Raw genomic sequence first — 23105 nt, forward strand, 5'->3', positions numbered from 1 at the left:
GCATCAGTTATTCATTCTTCATAGGCAAGTAAGTCTTTTTGTGAATCTTCCCATGGACACTGCTACTGCTGCTATTTACTCGGTGCATGGAGTTGCATAAAGTTTTAATTGTATAGAGATGCAACCAAAAAGTCTCATGGCTGTATTTTCCCTCCCCCTCTATACGCAGCAAATGTCGGGGAGAGAGAAATGTTATCTGCAGACACAAATGCAGCACTAGAAACAGAAGCAGTAATGAGGAAAACTATCCTTCATGCATGTTTTGAAGGTGAAGTGTCAGCCTTAGATATAAACTGGTTGCTCTTGCGCAGTCAGCAGTCTGTACATAGCAGCTGGCATGGTCTTCATATGAATCTAGGAGGTAATAAGACATGTTAAGCAATACTCCTATTAGGCATGCTATCAAAACCATGAGTGTTAATAGTCTGGGGAGCGCTAGGAAAGAAACTAGCTGAGGTAACATAGGATAGAAGGGAAAAGGAAAGCCTTAGAACTTTCATATCCATACTAAGATTTAGGGGAAAACGATTCTCTAAGGTGTTGAGTATCTACCAACCATCTCAATTTTATTTAAAGTTGTGGGCACTTCAATAATAAGAAAAATCTTGGTGGTTCTCACTTTCACTTCTAGTATTTACCTTTGAACAGTAACAATCCAAAAGAGGCAATGATGATGAAATATGCAATACTCTTTAGACACACTGCTTGCTCCTACCTCACCAACAGAATTTGAGAGAATGTGAACAATTTTCTCATGAGGTGCTGCTACAACACTTTGCCCGTTGATTTCAATGATACAATGGCCAACTCGCACTCCTCCTCGCTCTGCTATACCTCCTCTCATAAGGCTACAGATCTGGAAAGGAAAGGACAAAATTATCACAATTTTCATATGGAACAGAGGCTTTTGATCACAAAAGATAATTCAGTATTTAAACAGATGTGTTTGCAACAAAGTCTAAAATGTAGTGAATCGCTGATTCAAAGTACCATTTATTAACAATCAAACATTACGCATTCTCTTCCAAAAGCAAAAGAAACCATCCATCAAAAGCTATCCATATTATACTTTTTACTTCATGATTTGAAAATTTAAGAGCGTGTATAGAACCATAGTTTACAAAAAGTTCAAAGTGCATAAGCTTTGCATTAAGAGAGAATCAAACAGGCTTTCTTTTGAGACCATATACAATGATTTGGTCAGAGACAAATGATAGACTGAAAGCAGCCTTCTCCATACACTTTTGTTTCTTTAACCTAAACCAGTTTTTTTACTCCTCTGACTGATTCTAAAGCTATGAAATAAAGGGTTTTTTTCCTACTTGTGACTGGGAAAGAAAGTCAGATAAATAACTTTGACCAGGTCAGCTTTTATATCATAGACTTAAAATGCATACTGAGCCCCTGCTGCAGTGAGAGAAAAAATACAATTTATTACATACGTAAACTTTAACATATGCAAAAGCATCACCAAAAGGCCTGGAAGCTACTTACAATCCCATTCTGTACACTGAAGCCTAACTGGTATCTGAGGTCAGGTCGCCTGATCAAGACTGTGGTTACCGGAGGACATCTAACTACATTCAGTTTAACTTGGGCTTGGTTTTTCAAACCCTGCAAAAAATAACGAGCACCATGAAAAATGCTGACAAAGATGGAGTGAAACAATTTAACATGAGCATTAGGAAAACCAATACTTAGAATGTTAACATGGGAATAGTCCTGAATAAGCAGTTCTTTGAAGGTATCATTATGAATCAGGATTCCTGAATACCAGATACAAGCAACAGGACGCTCAGGGAATTGAATGATGCAGTATAAACCTCTTCTAGTCCAGAAGCTGATGTGGTTGCTTTAAGAAATCTAGCTTCCTGTTAGCAATTTCTTCATTTGAGAACACAAATTATGATTCTAAAGGGAGCAAAGGAAATAAAAAGCAGGTCTATGCAGTTGACCAGAAAACTGCCAAACATTCTGGCTGGGAAATTAAATTTAAAATATGCAGCTAAGACAGATCGATACAAATAAATTACATTCCTGGTGCAGTTATATTCAATTCTGCAATGTAAACATCAAGTCCTTGTATAAGCAATACTCACATTTACATTACCCTTCCCTTCTAAACTGTATTCATCACATTCATCATTAAATCTTTGCTATCAGAAGAACTAAATAAAGAAGGAAAACCCAAACATAAAAGTGGAGACACTTATAGAGTCTGTCCATTACACATATACTCAAGCATTCAGAGCTGCTTCTTGTAAATAAATCCAACTCCAATGTTAGATTACTTTTTTATACAACATATAAAACTGAACACACAACATACTTAAATGTTATATTTACACACATTTAGTCTTCAATAAACAGAACCTATGTGGGAAATAGATGCTATGTAGAGAGTATGGTAGCTTCAACCTTCAATCATGTTAACGTTTATCAATTCCAACACCTGCTTTTGAATTTCTTTCACACGCACAGTGAAATAGGTGTTCCAGTGAAAACAGTGGGTTGCCTGTCACTGACTTCAACAGGATTAAGTTTTCATTCAGAAAAATAACTCCTATTACACCTAAGGTAACATACTGATGTGTCGACAGGCATTTGATTGCTGCTGGTTTTGTTGAGCCTAACTCTAGACTTGGTACTAACTTGAGACTGACATTCTGCTGGGATGAAAAGTCAATGTTTCTAAATGCCTGGGTATGACAGCTACACAGTCCCCGAATCTGTTTCTGATAGTAGTCTAGCATCAGATGCTTCTGAGAAAGACATAAGTGGCATAATACAATAAGGGAATAACCATCACATATGGAAAGTTCCTTCCTAGATCCGTCAGTTTGTAAATGCTTATCTTTTTCATAGAAGTCCTTATAGCATACTAAAAAAAGTTTGCAATCTTAGCATATCTCTGTAACATTGGAATAGATACTTGGGAGATTGATGTTTTATTTGGGAGTTCATTAGTGTTATCAAAAAATGTTACATAAACAACTCTAGATGCATCGACTACCTTCTTAACAGAAAGATAAATGGCTAGCAGTTCCTCTGGCAATAGCTTCATGTATTTATGAATAAGAAGTAGAAAGGCCTCTAAAGGCAAGAGGCAGCAAAGCTAGTTCTCTGAATGTTTTCATTCTGAGAAAGTACAGAAGATTCTTCATGCATCACAGCAGAAGCCCATCTGTATGAGAAAAGCATACATCAGTTTTAGAAATAAAACTGATATGGGATAGAAAACAAGTATGGCGAAGAGATAGTTAAGGTTTATTTTCTGCTTCAGAAAAAAAAAAAGAGTGTTGTTTTAATATACTGCATTCACAAGATACCATTTGAATTCTTTAAATCCAGAATGGTTGGTCTTAGACACGTAAATATCTATTACTTGTTAGTGCATAGCATTTACATTTTCAGAAACCAGAATATCAGATCTTTATAGCAATTTTTTTGTTCAAGCATTAAGAAAGGAATCCATGGGCAACAAAGACATACTTATTTTGTGAATTACTAAAAAACCCCATTTTTTTACTGCAGAACACCACTACCCATCAGGGACATGAAAGGATTTCTATAGTCATATATAGCATTACATTGCAGGCCTACACGCTACAATATGCAGCAGTTCTGTGGTGAGTGACTGTAACCCAGAAGACAATTTAGCTGAACTTCCAGCATTCTCAAAGGCTGCATCTTTCCTCCTCCTGAAGCTTTGAAGTTTAAATACCAGTTGTCTTGTATGTTGCATCTGCCCCATAGGCTCTTCATTTACAGTTGACTTGCTTGCTTTTTTGCATGGTCCCATGTCAATTAAAGTTCTTCAAATTAAAAAATCCCACCATTTAGCCAAGTTCAAAGAAACATTATACTTTCCAATACACTCAAGTTGTTTCTACAGAAAATAGGCTTAATTTTTCTTTTAAATTCAAAGTGTGCAAAAATGTTAATATATGTTTTAAAAAAACAAGCTTTTAAAAAAATTACTTAGCTCTCTGGGAAGCAGATCACAAGAATCATTTAAATGGCTGAAATTGCACCAATGCAGATTTTAGGCACCTATGTCTCAGACTGTTCTGTGAAGTTTAGGTGCCTCCAGACAGTAACAGACATCTTCCTTTTGGATCCAAATAATCCCTTGGGGTCCGAAGTCCTGCACCGTGCCCAGGTCTAAGCAGCTAAATGCATAGCTCCTTTCTTAGGGCTCAGAAAATAGGTAAAACAGAATTTGCCCTCTACTTTAAGGTCATCAAAAGGAAACTGTTATAAAATGCACAAGAACAGAATTAACAAACAACAAATAGTTCTATACTTTTTGCTCTCCCACTACTCCAATAAAGGTTTTAAAACACGTAATATTCAGGAATATTCTCTGTACCTTTATAATGCTCTGGCATGTTGAGAATGGTAAGCCAACCAAACTGGTCGCATTAATTGACATGATCTGGTCCCCTATATTTAGTTTCCCAGACTTCTCTGCTGGTCCTCCATGCATCATGTTGGCTATGATAACTGTAGGCAAAATGGATCCCCAGCCAGATTCCACAATCACTACACCTAGAATTTCTCCCTTTTGCTTTTCAATGTAAACCTGAATCATAACAAACAAAAGTTTCAAACAAAAGCTTTATTCTCATCTATGAAACTGATGATCCCACCCTCCCATATGTTTCCATATAAACAAACACATGCAGACACATACATCTTTGCAGTTTTCAGATTTGGAAAAATGAATCAAGTCATCATTGTACATGTCCTGGGTATTGAGCAAGTCACTATATTCCTTCTGGCTTAGGTCTTCCGGATTGATTCCATTTGCCCTTAGAAATTTCTGGTAGGCCATGCTAAATGCTTGACCTATAGACTGTGCAATCAGCTGTGCCTGTAGTAATATCCAAAGAAGAAAAGAATAACATCAAACATTCTGATGGTTTCATTCACTGACATTTTCTCTGTTATAAACATGCTGCAAAATGGTTAATGTCTACAAGTTACGGAACTGTAATAATTATTTTTTTTAATGAACCTAAAGTAGTAATTACAAAAGCAAACCAGAACATCAACATTGTCATCCATGTAGTAAACCCAGCTGAATGAATAACTACAGATAAGAATCACAAGTAAAGCCTTCCTTTCACAGCTAATTACTGCTAACATAGAGGCATACGCATTGCATGACTTCAAATTGAGACTACAGGGGAAAAATTTGAGCTCTCACCAGGGACTGGAACACCTGACATATGTGGAGAGACTGAGAGAAGAGATGAATCAGGGTAATCTTACAGATACGTATAAATACCTGATGGGAGTGTGTAAAGAAGATGGAGCCAGGCTCTTTTCAGTAGTGCCCAGAGACAGGACAAGAGGCAATGGGCACAAATGGAAGCACAGAAAATTCCACTTAAATCCAAGAACACACTTTTTTACTGTGAGGGTGGGATTGAACACCAGAACACGTAGTCCAGAGAGAATCATAGAATCATAGAATAACCAGGTTGGAAGAGACCCACCGGATCATCGAGTCCAACCATTCCTATCAAGCACTAAACCATGAGAGGTTTGGAGTCTCCATCCTTAAGGAAATTCAAAACACAGGGGTGATTCGAGACAGCCAGCATGGTTTCACCAAGGGCAAGTCCTGCCTGACAAACCTAGTGGCTTTCTCTGATGGGGTGATCACATCAGTGAACACGGGAAAAGCAATGGATGGCATCTACCTGGGCTTCTGTAAAGCCTTTGACACGGTCCCCCACAACATCCTTCTCTCTAAATTAGAGAGAGATGGGTTTGATGGGTGGACTGTTAGGTGGATAAGAAACTGGTTGGATGGTCGTATTCAGAGAGTAGAGGTCAATGGCTCAAAGTCCAGATGGAGATCCGTGACAAGTGGTGTCCCTCAGGGGGTCTGTACTGGGACCAGTTCTGTTTAATATCTTCATCAATGACACAGACAGCGAGATCGAGTGCATCCTCATCAAGTTTGCATATGACAATAAGTTGAGTGGTGCAGTTGCCACACCAGAAGGACAGGATGTCATCCAGAGGGACCTGGACAAGCTGGATAAGTGGGCCTGTGAGAACCTCATGAGGTTCAACCAGGCCAAGTGCAAGGTCCTTCACCTGGGTTCAGGCAATCCCCAATTTCAATACAGGATGGGGGATGATATGATTGAGAGAAGCCCTGCAGAGAAGGACTTGGGGGTACTATTTGGTGAGAAGCTCAACATGAGCTGGCAATGTGCACTCGCAGCCAAGAAGACGAACCGTATCCTGGGCTGCATCAAAAGAAGCGTGGCCAGCAGGTCGATGGAGGGGATTCTGCCCCTCTACTCCTCTCTTGTGAGACCACATCTGGAGTACTGTGTCCAGTTCTGGAATCCCCAACATAAGAAGGATTTGGAACTGTTGGAATGGCTCCAGAGGAGGGCTACAAAGATGATCCGAGGGCTGGAGCACTTCCCATACGAGGACAGGCTGAGAGAGTTGGGCTTGTTCAGCCTGGAGAAGAGATGGCTCCGAGGGAGATGTTATAGCGACCTTCCAGTACCTGAAAGGGGACCTACAGGAAAGCTGGGGAGGGACTGTTTACAAAGGCTTCTAGTGATAGGACTAGGGGCAATGGGTATAAACTGGAGAGGGGCAGATTTAAACTAGACATTAGGAAGAATTTGTTCACCATGAGAGTGGTGAGACACTGGAACAGGTTGCCCAGGGGAAGTTGTGGCTGCCCCATCCCTGGAGGTGTTCAAGGCCAGGTTGGATGGGGCCTTGGGCAGCCTGATCTAGTGGATGTCCCTGCTCATGGCAGGGGGGTTGGAACTAGATGATCTTTAAGGTCCCTTCCAACTCTAAATATTCTATAATTCGATGATTCGATGATTCGATGTTTCTATAGTGGTGGATGAAAAAATGGACATGAGCCGGCAATGTGCACTTGCAACCCAGAAGGCCAACTGTATCAAGGGTTGCATCAAATGAAGTGTGGCCAACAGGTCAAGGGAGGTCATTCTCCTACTTTGCTCTGGTTTGACCCCATCTGGAGTCCTGCTTCCAGCTCTGGAGACCTCAGTATAAGACAAACATGGATCTATTAGAGCAGATCTAGAGTAGGGCCCCAAAAATGATCAGAAGGCACAGGAGACACCGTATGGCGTCATTTAGGTTCGCCAGCCCAGCTGAAGTGCATTTACACCAATGCACGCAGCATGGGTAATAAGAAGGTGGAGATGGAAGCTGTCATAGGGCAAGGAGGCTATGATGTCGTTGCCATCACAGAAACGTGATGGGATGACTCATGTAACTGGAGTGCAGCTATGGTGGGGTACAAACCCTTCAGGCGGGACAGGAAGGGTAGGAGAGGAGGCGGGGTAGCCCTCTATGTAAGAGAGGACTTGGATACCGTTGAAATGCATTGTGGCAATGAGGAGATCGAGTGCCTGTGGGTAAAAATGGGAGAAGCCCAAAAGAAGTCAGATTTTGTGATGGGAATCTGTTACAGACCACCCAGCCAAAAAGAAGCAGCTGATGAGCTCTTCTATAAACAGCTGGGGATACTCTCTAGATCAATGCCTCTTGTTCTCGTGGAAGACTTCAATCTTCCAGATATCTGCTGGAAGTACAATACAGCAGAAAGGAAGCAGTCCAGGAGGTTCCTGGAGTGCGTGGAAGACAACTTCCTCGCACAGCTGGTGAGTGAACCGACAAGGGAAGGTGCCCTCCTGGGTCTGCTGTTTGTGAACAGAGAAGGCCATGTGGGGGATTTGGCAGTAGGAGGACGCCTAGGACAAAGTAATCACGAGATGATAGTGTTTTCAGTTCTAGGTGAGCTGAAAAGGGTGGTTAGCAGGTCAGTAGCACTAAACTTCCAGAGGGCAGACTTTGGACTGTTCACAGAATCACAGAATAACCAGGTTGGAAGAGACCCACCGGATCACCGAGTCCAACCGTTCCTAGCAAACACTAAACCATATCCCCCAGCACCTCGTCCACCCGTGCCTTAAACACCTCCAGGGAAGGTGACTCAACCACCTCCCTGGGCAGCCTGTTCCAGTGCCCAATGACCCTTTCTGTAAAGAATTTTTTCCTAACGTCTAGCCTAAACCTCCCCTGGCGGAGCTTGAGGCCATTCCCTCTTGTCCTGTCCCCAAAGTTCAGAAGGCTTGTTGGCAAAGTCCCATGGGAGACAGTCCTTAAGGGCAAGGGAGCCCACGAGGGCTGGGAGCTCTTCAAGAAGGAAATCCTAGCAGCTCAGGAGAAAGCCATGCCCTTGTTCTGGAAAAAGACCCAGCGGGGGAAAAATCCAGCTTGGTTGAGAAGGGAGATCTTGAGAGATATCAAAAAGAAGAGAAATGTTTATGAGCTTTGGAGGAAGGGACAGGCGTCTTGGGTGGACTACAGGAGGGAAGTGAGATAGTGCAGGGAAAAAATCCGGAGGGCTAAGGCCCAACTAGAAATCAGATTGGCAAAGTCTGTGAAAGATAACAAAAAATCTCTCTATAAATACATGAACAATAAAACGAGGATCAGGGACAATATTCAGTCCTTATTGGATGCAAAGGGACAACAGTGACAGGGGATGAGGACAAGGCTGGGGTACTTAATGCCTTCTTTACCTCAGTCTTTAACTGTAAAGAAAGTTGTTTCCTCTGTGTACAAACCCAGGAGTTAGAGGAGCCGAATGAGGCTCCCATGATCCAAGAGGAGGCAATTAGAGACTTGCTTACCCAGCTAGACACCCACAAGTCTATGGGGCCGGATGGGATCCACCCAAGAGTATTAAAGGAGCTGGCGGATGTGCTTGCCAAACCCCTTTCCATCATCTTCCAGGGGTCCTGGAAGACTGGGGAAGTCCCACTGTACTGGAGGCTGGCTGATGTCGTGCCCATCTACAAGAAGGGTCGCAGGGAGGTTCCAGGGCACTCCAGGCCTGTCAGTCTGACCCCAGTGCCAGGGAAAGTCATGGAACAGGTGATCTTGAGTGCTATCATGAAGCACATGCAAGAGAACCGGGTGATCAGGCCCAGTCAACACGGATTCACGAAAGGCAGGTCTTGCCAAACAAACCTGATCGCCTTCTATGATAAAGTGACTCGACTACTGGATGAGGGAAAGGCTATGGATGTAGTTTTCCTGGACTTCAGTCAAGCCTTTGACACAGTTTCTCACAGCATTGTGCTTCGGAAACTGTCAGCCTCTGGCCTGGACAGGCGCACACTCTCCTGGGTGGAAAACTAGTTGGATGGCCGGGCCCAGAGATTGGTGGTAAATGGCGTTAAATCTATCTGGAGGCCAATTACAAGTGGGGTTCCCCGGGGGGGTCTTTACTGGGTCCAGCCCTGTTCAATGTCTTTATCAATGACCTGGATGAAGGCATTGAGTGCACCCTTAGCAAGTTTGCGGACGACACTAAGCTGGGTGGAAGCGTGAATCTGATGGAGGGTAGGGAGGCTCTTCAAAGGGATCTGAACAGGATGGACCGCTGGGCTGAGACCAATGGCATGAGGTTGAGCAAGGCCAAATGATGGGTCCTGCACTTGGGGCACAACAACCCTATGCGGTGCTACAGACTAGGAGAAGTCTGGCTGGAAAGCTGCCTGGAGGAGAAAGACCTGGGGGTGTTGGTTGACAGCTGACTGAACATGAGCCAGCAGTGTGCCCAGGTGGCCAAGAAGGCCAAGGGCATCTTGGCTTGTATCAGAAATGGGGCATGACCAGCCGGTCGAGGGAGGTCATTCTGCCCCTGTACTCGGCACTGGTGAGACTGCACCTCGAATCCTGTGTTCATTTCTGGGCCCCTCGCTACAAGAAGGATGCTGAGGCTCTGGAGCATGTCCAGAGAAGAGCGACGGGGCTGGAGAACGAGCCTTATGAGGAGCGGCTGAGGGATCTGGGGTTGTTTAGCCTGGAGAAGAGGAGGCTGCGGGGAGACCTCATTGCTCTCTACAACTACCTAAAAGGAAGTTGTAGAGAGGAGAGTGCTGTCCTCTTCTCCCAAGTGACAGGGGACAAGACAAGGGGGAACGGCCTCAAGCTCCACCAGGGGAGGTTCAGGCTGGACATCAGAAAAAAAATTGTCACAGAAAGGGTCATTTGGCACTGGAACAGGCTGCCCAGGGAGGTGGTTGAGTCACCATCCGTGGGGTATTTAAAAGCTGGGTGGATGAGATGCTCAGGGACATGGTTTAGTGTTTGCTAGGAATGGTTGGACTCGATGATCCGGTGGGTCTTTTCCAGCCTAGTGATTCTATGGTTCTACGATTCTTTATCCTGGGCAATAAGGTCTCCTGTTTCCTTCCGCAGAGGGCCTGCATTCTCCCTGGTCTCCCTTGCTTTCACCCCCTGCAGGCTTCTTTTTTGAGTTAAAATTTGTCCAGGATTTCCTTGTTCATCCATGCAGGCCTCCTGGCGTTTATACCTGCCTTCCTCTTTGATGTGATGCATCGCTCCTGAGCTTGGAGGGGGTGATCCTTGCATATTAACTAGTTTCTTGGGCCTCTCTCCCCTCCAGGGCTTTATCCCATGGTGTTCTACCAAGCAGATCCCTGAAGAGGCCGAAGTCTGCTCTCTTCAAGTCCAGAACAGCGAGCTTGCTGTTGCACCCTCCTTGCTATCCTAAGGATCTTGAGCTTCCCTGAGCTTCACATTCCCCACCAGCCCTTCCTTGTTGATGAGAACAAGGTCCAGCATTGCACCTGTCTTCGTCAGCTCTTCTATCACTTGGAGAAAGAAGTTATCATCAACGCATTCCAGGAACCTCCTGGATTGCTTATGCCCTGTTTATGCTCCAACAAATATCGGGGTGGTTGAAGTCCCCCATGAGGACCAGGGCATGGGAATGCAAGGCTGCACCTATCTGTCCATAAAGGGTCTCATCTGCTCACTCTTCCTGGTCCCGTGGCCTGTAGCAGACCCCCACTATAATGTCACCCGCCTTCCCTTTAATCCTGACCTTTAAGCTCTCAGTTGGGTCCTCATCCATCCCCAGGTGGAGCTCCATGCACTCCATCTGGTCATTGACATAAAGGGCAACACCTCTTCATCACCCCTGTCTGTCCTTCCTAAAGAGCCTTCATGCCTTCATTCCAGCACTCCAATCATAGTATCCATCCCACCATGTCTTTATTCCTACTCATTTGCATTTTTTAGAATGTTTATAATCTATTTTTGAACTACTCTATGACCGAGGAATGCTCATGTCCTGAAAAATCCTCAGAATATATTCAGACTATTTAGTAATCAATGCTTTTTTTTAGACCTACAGACATGTTGTACTTTCCAGGATAATATTTTCTGGCACGGGAAGGATCATGTCCGACACAAATATGAAATCATCTGACCAAACCACACAAGGTAATGACAACAGTCCTCTAATGGAAGCATACATTTTGAATAGCCAAGAAAATATTGAGAAATAGATCCAGGAATGCTATCATATTCTGAAAGAAAAGGAACCATTGCGTCCTTCCCCCTAAAAAAATTCAAACAAAACCCAAAACATCCCAAACCAACAAAAATCATAGTCTAATCTCTCTATTTGCATACCATTTTCATGAAGGGCATTACAAGAAAAGTCTCTTATGTGCTATTTTGCATAAAAATCAGTCTTTAAGGTTTTATGTCAAATTTGGTTTTGTAGAGAACTATCTTTAAAAGGTAAAGCAAAACCGCTGAGAATCCCAGCAGTAGGCTGCATATGTACCTGCAACCACAGATTTATATGAACATGGTGCCTTCAGAATAGGTTCCCAAATGCATAAAAACAGACACTTCTTAAAGGAAACTTTCCCATCTGGAAGCCCTTACCAATATTTTTGAAGGCATTTAAGGCATTAGTGAAGTTTAAGTGAGGTGCAAGGCATGGGATTTAGAAATAGGCTATTTCCTCACCATCTGTAATTCAGGCAGGATGCCTTAACTGGCATAACTGCTGTAGTCTAAGAATTGATTTTCACATGGGAGTGATTCCTCTCCCTCTGTATGAACCATCTGATCAGCTTAAACATGGTGGTCACCATGGAGACATAATATCCTGTTATTTGGAGAGCTGAGCAAAAAATGAGATTTGCTGTCTTGTCAATTAGATAGCACTGTGTGAGATCATTTTTATTTGGGACTAACGTGATTATAAGACTGACAACTCTGTCTCCTAAGTTAATTTTAATGCATTTGTGTATTATTTTACCCCTTGCTTATTTAGTTTAGTTTGTTTTGTTCGTTTTTTTTTTAAAAAGCTACATAAAATTAACAAGTTTCTTGATATTTCTTTTTCAAAATATTTGGGTTTTAATTACTGAGGACAGGACATCAGGTTTGATAACAGACAACTCAGCCTTCTACAGGGGTGCTTGTGCACTCATACTTAGTAAAATGGCCTGGGTAAGAACAGATGATAAGATGCTAGTGGGAGTGAGTGTATTTGGTCTGGCTGGGACGGAGTTAAATTTCCCCACAGCAGCCCTCACAATGCTGTGCTTTGTATTTGTAGCCAGAATGATGTTGATAACACAGCAGTGTTTTGGCTACTGCTGAGCAGTGCTCCCACAGCATCAAGGCTGTCTCTCCAACTCTCCCTGACCCCAAAGGCCAGTAGGCTGGGAGTGGGCAAGTGGTTGGCAGGGGACACAGCCAGGACAGCTGACCCAAACTGACCAAAGGGCTGTTCCATACCATATGACATTGTGCTCAACAAGGAGACCTGAGAGAAAGGAGGAGGGAGGACATTCGTTATTCAGGTGTATGCCTTCCAAAGCAATCGCTACACACACTGAGGCCCTACTTCCCAGGAAGTGGCTGGACATCACTTGCTGATGGGAAGTAGAGAATAAATCTTTTTGCTTTGCTTTGCCTATGTGTGTGACCTTTGCTTTTCTTCACTTTAGCTTTTTATCTCAACCCACAAGGTTTTCGTCTTATATTCTCCCCCTGCCCCGCTGAGGAGGAAGAGCGAGAGAGCAGGTTGGTCAGCACCTGGCAGCCAGGGTCAGCTCACCACGGTGGGTGAGTGCAACAGTTGGTGTGAATGGAACACTTAGAACTGTCTGAGAGGGCATTTGCCCCAAATTGATAACAATGAAGGGGAAGATGATCATCTCCTGATTTAAACAGCAACCAAGGAATTATAAAGAGACTCTATAATTACAAAGGACCCTCTATCGTAATTATCAGCATTATTGATTGGGCTTTTTTAGGGGGAAGGGAATAATTTCAGCTACTCCTGAACTCCATCATCATATCAAAAGGAAACCTAAACAAACAAAAAAAAGCCCAAAACACCACTTTACGGTATATAGCAAACCTTGTGGCAGCACAAGGGAATGGAAGCTCCCTATGAAAATAAGCTGCTTTGATGGATGCTCACTCTCACAGAACCTGAGCTGGCATATGTAACCTATGGCAACAGTGTTATTTTAGAATCTGACCCTCACTGACTCTAGGAAAGTATTAAATTTACTTGAAAACCAGGAAGTTCTATAAATACTGTCTTTGCAAGTAAAACACAAGGTTCCATCATGCAAAGAGAAAGCAAGTTCTTCTACTTTGATGAAATATTTTTATGTAATTAACAAACAAATTAACAAAACAAGCCAAACAGCACCAATGGCTATAGACTTTCAAGCTTGTCAAGATGTGCTCACGCTTTACCTCCTAGAAAAATCGCAAGATTAAAAAAATCCTTACATCCTCAGACTCAAAGACGTGGCAAATCATTTTGTATTGCCTTTTTCCATCTTGGGAGGGGTGAGATGTTTCCACATTGTCCCGGGAATTTGATCGTGGCATTCGTCTACGAGCCATCAGAACAACTATATTCCCTATATCCGCAATGTAAGAAATGGTCCTCAGAATATGATCCATCATGGTTTCCTGGAGGATAGAAAAAATGATATGAGACACTGTTTTAAGCAAATTCTTATTGTACTTTTGGTGTTTTGTAGAAAAATTATTGGCAGCATGACACCTTTATTAAGTAAATGTTTACAAAAAGCAAAAAAAATCTCCTGTTTGAAAGGAGGTGCCAAGAAGAACCAACAGTCTCACTTTCAAAAAAAAAAAAAAAGAAAAGAAACCAAAAAAAAAGCATAGTTTGAAAATGAAAGTTAATGTGGAAAAGAACACAAAGACTTCGGTATCTTTGGTATCTTCGGTATCACATAAAACATGCTGAGGACCAAGGACTTCAAATTAGTTATCAGAACTTTAGGCTTGTCCGAGGACAATTGGTACTTGTCATATTATCGTACTAGGCTGACTAGAATGCTGTATAATGTGAACAAAGCTTCTTGTCTTTTGGACTGACTGCAATTAGCATACCTGCCAAATCAGTCAGACAACTGTGATTAATTCTATGAATGACATGGTTCTTGAGCATAGATTTCTGTCCAGGAAGTCTTGGAGGGAACTATAAGAGTTCCCTGAAAGTCAGATTTTGGCAGGTAGATGAAGTTCTGTTTCTAAGGACTATTATTATAACACCGACAAGGCCTGACCTGGCAAAGATGTTTCTTTGTCCATACCTGTGTGTCTGCATTCAATACTTTTATTCTCTGTGTAGAAATGAAGAGGTCCACTTCAGTCACAGACTGAGATTCACCTTCTGGAGCCTGCAAATAAATGGAATAGAATCAATAGCATTATGTAAGACCCTTAACAATTATATTAGATTACAAACAAGACAGAGTCCAAATTTCGATATTCCAGAAGCTAAAAATAAATAAAAAGATATGGAAATCCTGTATTAGATATGAAAGTGGGTTAGATGTAATTTGTGAACTTTTTAATCCCATGAAAATCACTCTGACCTCCCTGCCCATACAGGGGCTTAACAACAGTGACTTCTCAGAATAATGGAATCGTGTGCCACAGGTGCAGTTTTAAATAATTTATAGTACAATTCTGGCAAGAGTGTCTTCACAGTCATGCAACATACTGTTAGTAGGCTAACTCCCTCCAGAATCTGTACCTTTGTGAATAAAAAGCAAATGTTCACAATTTTAAGTGCCTATAAAAAAATCTGATAACTGTTTAAGAACTTGCACTTTTTAGAAAAGACGGGCCAGAAAGGAGAGGTGGTGGAGGTGCTCTTTATGTGAAGGAGCAACTGGAATGTATCGAGCTCTGCCTAGGAGTGGATGAGGAATGAGTTGAGAGCTTATGGGTAAGAATTAAGGGGCAGGCTAATAAGGGTGACATTGTTGTGGGTGTCTGCTACAGGCCATCTGATCAGGAAGAGGAAGTCAATGAGGCCTTCTACAGACAGCTGGAAGTAGCCTCACAATCACAGGCCCTGGTTCTCATGGGGGACGTCAACCACCCAGATATCTGCTGGAAAGACAACACAGCTAACCACACGCAGTCCAAGAGATTCCTGCAGAGCATGGATGATAACTTTCTGACACAGGAGGTTGAGGAGCCAACGAGAAGAGGAGTGCTGCTAGACCTTGTAATAACAAACAAAGGAGGTCTGGTTGGGGATGTGAAAGTTGGGGGCAGCCTTGGCTGCAGTGACCATGAGTTGGTGGAGTTCAGGATCCTGCATGGGAGAAGCAGGGCAATAAGCAGGATTACAACCCTACATTTTAGGAGAGCTAACTTAAGCCTCTTCAAAGACCTACTTGGAGGAATCCCATGGGTGAGGGCTCTAGAAGGTGGGGGGGGGGTCCAAGAGATCTGGGTAATCTTCAAGCACCTCTTCCTCCAAGCTCAGAATCGATGCATCCCTAGGAGTAAGAAATCAAGCATAAGAGGCAGGAGACCTGCATGGATGAGCAAGGAGCTTCTAGAAAAACTCAAATGGAAAAAGGAAGTTTATGCAATGTGGAAAAAGAGACTGGTCACTTGGGAGGAATATAGGAACGCTGTCAGAGTATGCAGGGATGCAACGAGGAGGGCTAAGGCCCACTTGGAATTAAATCTGCAAAGGATGGCAAAGACAACAAGAAAGGCTTCTTCAAGTACATCAGTAGCAAAAGGAAGACTGGGTAAAACGTAGGCTCGCTGCTGAATGAGGTGGGTGCCCTCGTGATGGAGGATACAGAGAAGGCGGAGCTACTGAATGCCTTCTTTGCTTCAGTCTTTACTGCTAAGGCCGGCCCTCAGGAATCCCAGACCCTGGAGGAAAGAGAGAAAGTCTAGAGAAAGGAAGACTGTCCCTTGATCAAGGAGAGCCTGGAGAAGAGAAAACTGAGAGGGGATCTTATCAGTGCTTATAAATATCTAAAGGCCAGGTGCCAAGAAGATGGTGCCAGACTCTTTTCAATGGTGCCCAGTGACAGGACAAGGGGCCATGGGTACAATCTGGTACACAGGAAGTTCCACCTGAACATGAGGAAAAACTTCTTTACTGCGAGTGTGACAGAGCACTGGAACAGGCTGCCCAGAGAGGTTGTGGAATCTCCTCTGGAGATGTTCAAAACCCACTTGGACGCGTTCCTGTGGAATCTGCTCTAGGCGAACTTAGATGATCTCCAGAGGTTCCTTCCAACCACTACCATTCTGTGATTCTGTGAACTCCGTAATCATAACATATTACTAAAATAGGAGTCAGTCAGCATATAACTGTGTCTCTATACTTTTTTTCCTTTATTTGACACAGCTCTGAATCAAGCAAAACACTCTCTACAGAGGAATAAAAAAGCACTTTTTTTTACTTTGTGAGTTTACAGAATAAAACCTTTAACATATCAGTTGTATTTCTTTGGTATACATTTTTGGTACTTTCTATATCTCTTTAAATTGATAAGTCCAATTTTTATCCTGTTTCTTACACAAAATGACTAATGATATTCAATGGCTAATGACAGCCAACCAGGCAACTGATTTCTGAGAAATATTAACTGACATGGTAGATCAGAAATAAACCTAAAAACCCATTGTTGGATATAGAAATGAAAAACACAAAATAAAAAGGAAAAAAAACCCCAACAAACCAAACAAACGAATAGACATAACATCAAGCTGATGGTGGTTGTACTGTACCTTCTTCCTGCCTTTGAATAATTTTTGGGCCATCTGTTTAGCATGTAATAAACAGAGATGGAAAATAGTTGGAGAAGAACTTGCAAAGACTCTTAAGACAAACAGGAATCTATACACTAATGCCAGGGCTCAATCTATTAGTTGTTCTGGATTAGTCTCTGCTTAATTAATTTCTTCCATTTCTTTTTGGTTTAAGTAAAATAAAAAGTTCCACCTTTAACAGTTAAAAAAAATGAAGAGAGATCTGAACCAGGAGAGTATATAAAAGGATTTTTCCCCATTTAAACATTACTCTGAAGAAACAGTTTGCTCTCTGACTCTCCAAGAGCCTTTCCTCATTTACAGCAGTACAAAATGGGAGTGGCTTCTCCAAAGTAAAGTCAGCATAAGATGCAAGAAAAGAATCCCACCTATTATTATACCAACTTTCTCGGATTTAAAGAATTTAAATACGGATTGCTTAATGGTCTCTCACACACATGGAATCATACATCCCAAAGCATGAAGTCTTTAATCCCAAACACAGAAATATGTTATATTTTCCTGGGAAAAAAAATAGAAGTTATAGCTGACTGAACCCTTCTGCCCCCAACTACAGTTCCGCCTATGCAAATACACCTATGCATTTGGAGACCAAGTTTTTCTGTGACACCTTCATAAGGATATTTCTGTACCATCCCATTCTTCAAATAATGGAGAAAATAATACATTCCATAAACAACTGAAGTTGTCTCTTATTATGAAGCAGTATTACTGTAACTCTGACTGCTTTATATCCAAAGATATTTCTTCCTAATCCCATGAGAACCTCTTATGTGCTATTACTGTGACAAGAACAATGATTGAAAATAAGTATCATTGCAATTCTATTGCTTGAAGTTGGTTTACATATAAACCCAAGGACATTGAAGACCTGAAATTATGGATCTGCTTATCGAAGAAATGCAAGATTCAATCTACTGGCAGATATCCTTTTTAATTACAAGATGAACATCTCTTCTTGGATAGTTCTGTGAGGGGACAAGGGCCTATTATGCCAAGGCCTATAATGCTCAAAATCTTGTTTATGGCTAAAGACGAAGCACGTCTTTTTAAAAATGTATATATTCAAGAATTTATTGTTAGTATAACTGAAGTCTTAACAGTCTAACCATTATTGATCCATATCTAATTATTACAGAGAAAGAATTCTGTGATTTGTTGGACAATTATGTCATTGCATATCTGAATGACACTTTAGCTTACTTGACAACATGGGAGGAACATTTTGTTCATATTTGGAAGGTTCTCTCCCACCTTTACTCTCATTGTCTTTATGCCAAGCTGGAGAAGCGTGCCTTCTTCCAACGGTGTATGAACATCTTAGGGTAGTCAATGGGACCTGAGGCGTGAACATGGACATGAAGATCAACACTGTTCTTCATTGTCAGGCTCCCTCAGTGGTGTGTGATATGCAGTGCTTTTTGAGCTTTGCCAATTTTTATCAGTGTTTTATTTGGAATTTTGCTCAACAGGTTGCTCTTCTCACAGCACTTACTTGTAAGCGTATCCCTTTTTAGCAGATGCCTGAGATTCAGGGGGCCTTTGATGACTTGAAGCAGGCATTTACGACAGCCCAGGTTTTGGTCCACCTAGATACCAGTCATCCTTTTGTATTTGAAGTGGATGCTTCCACCCATGCCATTGGGGTGGTACTTTCTCAGCATGGTCCATCAGATGGACAGCTTCATCCTTGTGCCTATTTCTTCTGCCAGTTGACTGCTACAGAGAGAAATTATGATATCTGGGAGAGTTGTTGGCTATACATGAGGTGTTTACTGAGTGGAGGCATCTTCTTGTGGGTCCTGCTGAGCCCATTTTTGGTACTGACTGACAATTGAAATCTGAAATGTTTTAGGAACCTGAAGTGCCTCTCTCACCAATTGACTTGTTGGGCAACTTTTCTCTCAGTTTCCATTTAATATCACCTACAGACTGGGCAAATAGAATGGTAGGGTGGATACCCTGTCATGTCAGGAAGCCCCAGCAGGAATTGCTGAGGCAGATCTACCCCCCTGTAATTTTTCCTCTCTGCAAAATTTTGTTGCATCCACACTGGGCCATGCCTTTTTAAGTTCTGTGCACCAGGCAATGATTGATGATTCTTTGGTCATGCAGTTTCAGGTGGGGGACACTTCACAGAATCTGCAGGAGAAGGATGGTTGCCTGTATATGAGTGGTTATATATCCCCGCTGGCCCACTGCACACACAATTCTTTCAGCACTGTCATCACACGCAGACAGCAGAGCATGGTGGTCATTGGAAGACTCTGCATCAAGTCACACAGACGTACTGGTGGCCTATTGTGCATGAAGATGTCATGAGCTATGTTCTTGCAGGCAATGTCACAGAGGCTGCAGGGTCTACTACATCCCTTGCCAACTCCTGAGTTGCCATGGAAAATTATTTCAATGGATTTAACTGTGAAGTTGCCTGTGTCTCAGGGACACAGAAGTGCTTGTGATGGCGGACTTGTTTATGAAGGCTGCTATTTTTGTTCTACTAAAGAGCTGCTCACAGCCCCTCAGACTGTGTTTGGTTTTGCAGCATGTGGGTTTTTTCTGCCATGGCCTGCCAGATAGCATGGAGATGGATCAAGGGGCCCAGTTCACTGCCCAGTTCTGAAGACAGCTTATGGGCCTGCTGGGGGTGCAACTCTGTCTTTCCTACCTGTATCACGCACAGTTAATGGTCAGACAGAGTGGGTGAACCAGATCCTGCAGCAGTATCTCCATTATTATATTACCATCAGGATGACCAGGTCTCTGTGTTACCATTGGCAAAATATGCCTATAACAGCACTGTCCACTCTTCTACACAGCAGACCCGTTTTTATGTGCAGTATGGTTTTCATCCCCATGCCTACCCCACTACTCCAGAGGCTGTCCAGGGGGTTTCCCCTATGAAAGGCAAGATGCTAACTGCAATACGACTTCCTTAGAAGTACAAACACTACTTGAGACTATGAGCTTTTAACTCAGGGTCGATGTGACCTGAAGACCCAATCTAAGCTGGCTCTCACTGACTGAGAATACCCAATACCTATGATAAAACAATAGACGATTTACCTTTCAAAAAAACCCAGACGTATAACCACGACCAGAATCACAACTGACCAGAATCCAGTATAACCCCCCACCCCACCCCCAGACCACTGCACGGGAGATTGATTTAGAACAATGAAGATGAACGCACCACTGACTGTACATCCTCACCACCTGCATGAGACAAGCATGTACTGACCCTGCATGGGACAATTACATACTGATTATGTGAGCAATAGCGCACCCCTGAACATGAATAATTTGATTGGTCTACACAACTGTATTGTAACATACATAAACCCTGCTTTCCTCTGTATCAGGGCCCTCCATGCATTAGGCTGGGGCATCCCTGTGCACATAGCTAGAACAGGAGAATAAATCCCCTTGGTAATTCTATGCTAAGCATTCTTGTCTCCCTCCTCATCTGGCGAAGAAGTGACTTTTAAACCCCTGAAGACTCCCTTGAGTGGTCTCCCTTGAGCAGTTGTGGAGAGCTAATAGAACTGGCTAGCAGGCAGAGCTCAGCCTCTTTGAGCTATTACTTGCCTAGAGCCTTTGAATCATGTGTCTTTGCCTCTCATTTTGGGCCTGCACTGATAAGTATAGATTTTTGGCTAAGAGAGCCAAAGTTATACTGTACAAATTAGAATTATCTGGAACTCTTTTTCCTTTCGCTCTTGTTCCAAAAGCAGCATTAAATAAGTGGTTTATCTTGAAAAAAGAAAGATTAGTCACTTAATGTTTCTGAAACCACAGATAACACAACATGAGAATACTTCAGTGTACAAGAAGTTCACATCTGCAGTTTTAAAACACCAACTTGAGAAACAACAAGAGTCATCCCTCACCTTGATTCTGCTGACAGCCTCTTGTGCCTGCATCATTCTCACATTCTTGGAGGGAATTTTGTCAGAAAGGAGTTGAGTGGAGCCAAGGTAATTGGCAGCAAAAATTATTCCATCAATCAAGTCTTCAGGATCACAAGGTCCAGGAACTACAAATACAGGGAGGAAAAATCACATTGAAACATGTTAAAAAAAAATATATATATATTCTGACTACTTGAGCCTGTACCTAAGAGCTGTAAATGCTCCTCTGAGCTACTTCACTTTAGCATGATGCGTACAATACACTGAGCATGTCTTCTCAACATCTCTCCAGCAGAAACTGATTGCTAATTCAATTTCTCACAATAGATCATTCTCCTATAAGGCAGGGTTCACTCTAGAGCAAAATAACCTCTTTAGTTTTGTTCTTACATAGAAACAAGAACACTTAAATTGTTCTTGCAGCACTTTGAACAGGTAGTGGAATCTCCTCACATGTGCTTTACAGTTTATGATACACACACATACATCCTCCCCCCATAATAGAAGAGAACAATATTATAAAAAACACACTCCTTCCCAACAAGGGAGAGGTGTTAAACAAAAAGACGTTGAAGGTAAATATACAGAGCGAGGGCTCTGCAAGATACTTAACGACTTCAGCTCTCATAAGCTTCTGTGGGAGTGGGAGGCGGACCCCGAGTAACGATGAAATCTCAATGTGAGTATAGTCGTTCTCCTTTATTCATAAACACAACACTCCTTATATACTTATTCTAGCAGAGCACAAGCTAATAAAACAACTTACAATTGGTCCTACTGTACTGTCCATGCACCTTAAGTAGTTACAAGATTGGTTAAAAGATGTTAAGCATGAGAAGGGGGCTGGTACAGTGGTCTTGACGTTTTAGGGACTTTCCAGCACTGAGTTCCGTACTTCTGTTATGCACTTTCTTCTATCAACATACCAAGGTCAGTTTTAAGGAGGAACGCCAGGCCTAGTCACAAGTGTTTAACCCTGGATTGTTCATTGCTATCAAATCATGTCCTCGGTAGTCGAGCCATCCTTCCACAAGCTTCTGTGTAAATTTAAAAGTCAATGAGGTATTTATCACCTCACAAGTCAGTACAGAGAAACATGCATAATACATGAGTTTTCAGGCGTTTGAGGATTATATCTGCAGAAGACAGGGCTTTTCTCTAAATATGTTAAATTTGTCGGGCTTTGAGAAAAACGAATGTTTATTCAAGAAGCTTCTTGTTTTGCTACAAGTAAGAAAAAAAAATGTTCAAGGCCAGTAAAAATTAGTTAGCCTGAGATTTAAGAGGTGCCGAAGTCAGACTAGCTGGTGACAAAAATGCCTATTTTCTTCTAATTCATCAAAGATAATATTAACAAGAACTGAGAACTTTACCCGCAAAATAATGGGTAATTATTAACTTAATAAAAAATTAGTAGCTAGAGCTAATTCTTAACCATGCTCATAATATATACACAGATATGAGTACATACACAAACTTTATCATGAAGCTTTTCCAATTTATGTCTTTATAGATGATTTTGAGGTAGCTTGAGTGTGCTCAGTCTGTTCAGATACCACATAAATGGATACCCAAAAAATGAAAGCAACTATGGTCACAAGTCACTTTCAAGAATGAATCTCAAAGGAATGGAATTTATATTGTTAGGGCTGCAGGCAAATGAGTGGGCCACTGATTAGACTGTGGCCCAAGGTTTGGCTCATTGAACAGGATGTGGAAAACCACTGGCCGCAACTAGACAAATTGCTGGATGTGACAAGTAACAGAGTGAGAAGCTGCCAAAAGTTACAGGCAGTGCCATGAGGGATGGCTGGATTGCACTGCTGCTTAAGGGGGAGCTACGTGAGACTTCACAGACACCTGACAGGGAGCATTGGGGGCCTTTGGCGGGGGTAGGACCTTGCAAGGTCAACAATGCCTGGGTAACTGTAGCATATAAGGCTGAGAGTGTCTAGGGACTGGTATCAGAAATGCCAAAGTTGGGTACGGATGTAGCAAAATGGACCAGTGGGGGAAAACTAATTAGAGGAGACCAGGATGGAGAATGGGAGGGATCAAAGTAGATGGGAGGGGAAAGTACAAGCATGGGAAGATGGAGAAAGAGGGGGATAGAAGAGGCTGCTCGCATGCAAGCAAGCTGCCAGTCAGTACACTTGTTTGACTGAGCCTTGTGCTTGATCATTA

At 42.4% G+C, this 23105-nt stretch overlaps 1 protein-coding gene across 1 annotated transcript in view; it reads right to left on the bottom strand.

The window, feature by feature from the left end:
• Positions 1 to 282: 282 nt before the first annotated feature.
• The window catches only part of LOC138732922 (amyloid-beta A4 precursor protein-binding family A member 1-like), a 32145-nt gene continuing 9322 nt past the window's right edge, over positions 283 to 23105 (bottom strand). Inside the window, exons 5-12 of the mRNA XM_069879703.1 lie at positions 20901 to 21046; positions 14508 to 14594; positions 13672 to 13857; positions 4697 to 4876; positions 4373 to 4585; positions 1495 to 1614; positions 716 to 856; positions 283 to 354 (exon numbers count right to left, since the gene is read on the bottom strand). Of these exons, the coding sequence (XP_069735804.1) occupies positions 283 to 354; positions 716 to 856; positions 1495 to 1614; positions 4373 to 4585; positions 4697 to 4876; positions 13672 to 13857; positions 14508 to 14594; positions 20901 to 21046 (1145 nt within the window). The remainder of the gene's footprint in view (positions 355 to 715; positions 857 to 1494; positions 1615 to 4372; positions 4586 to 4696; positions 4877 to 13671; positions 13858 to 14507; positions 14595 to 20900; positions 21047 to 23105) is intronic.

Source organism: Phaenicophaeus curvirostris, chromosome W (genome assembly GCF_032191515.1).
Source record: "Phaenicophaeus curvirostris isolate KB17595 chromosome W, BPBGC_Pcur_1.0, whole genome shotgun sequence".
NCBI lineage: Eukaryota > Metazoa > Chordata > Aves > Cuculiformes > Cuculidae > Phaenicophaeus > Phaenicophaeus curvirostris.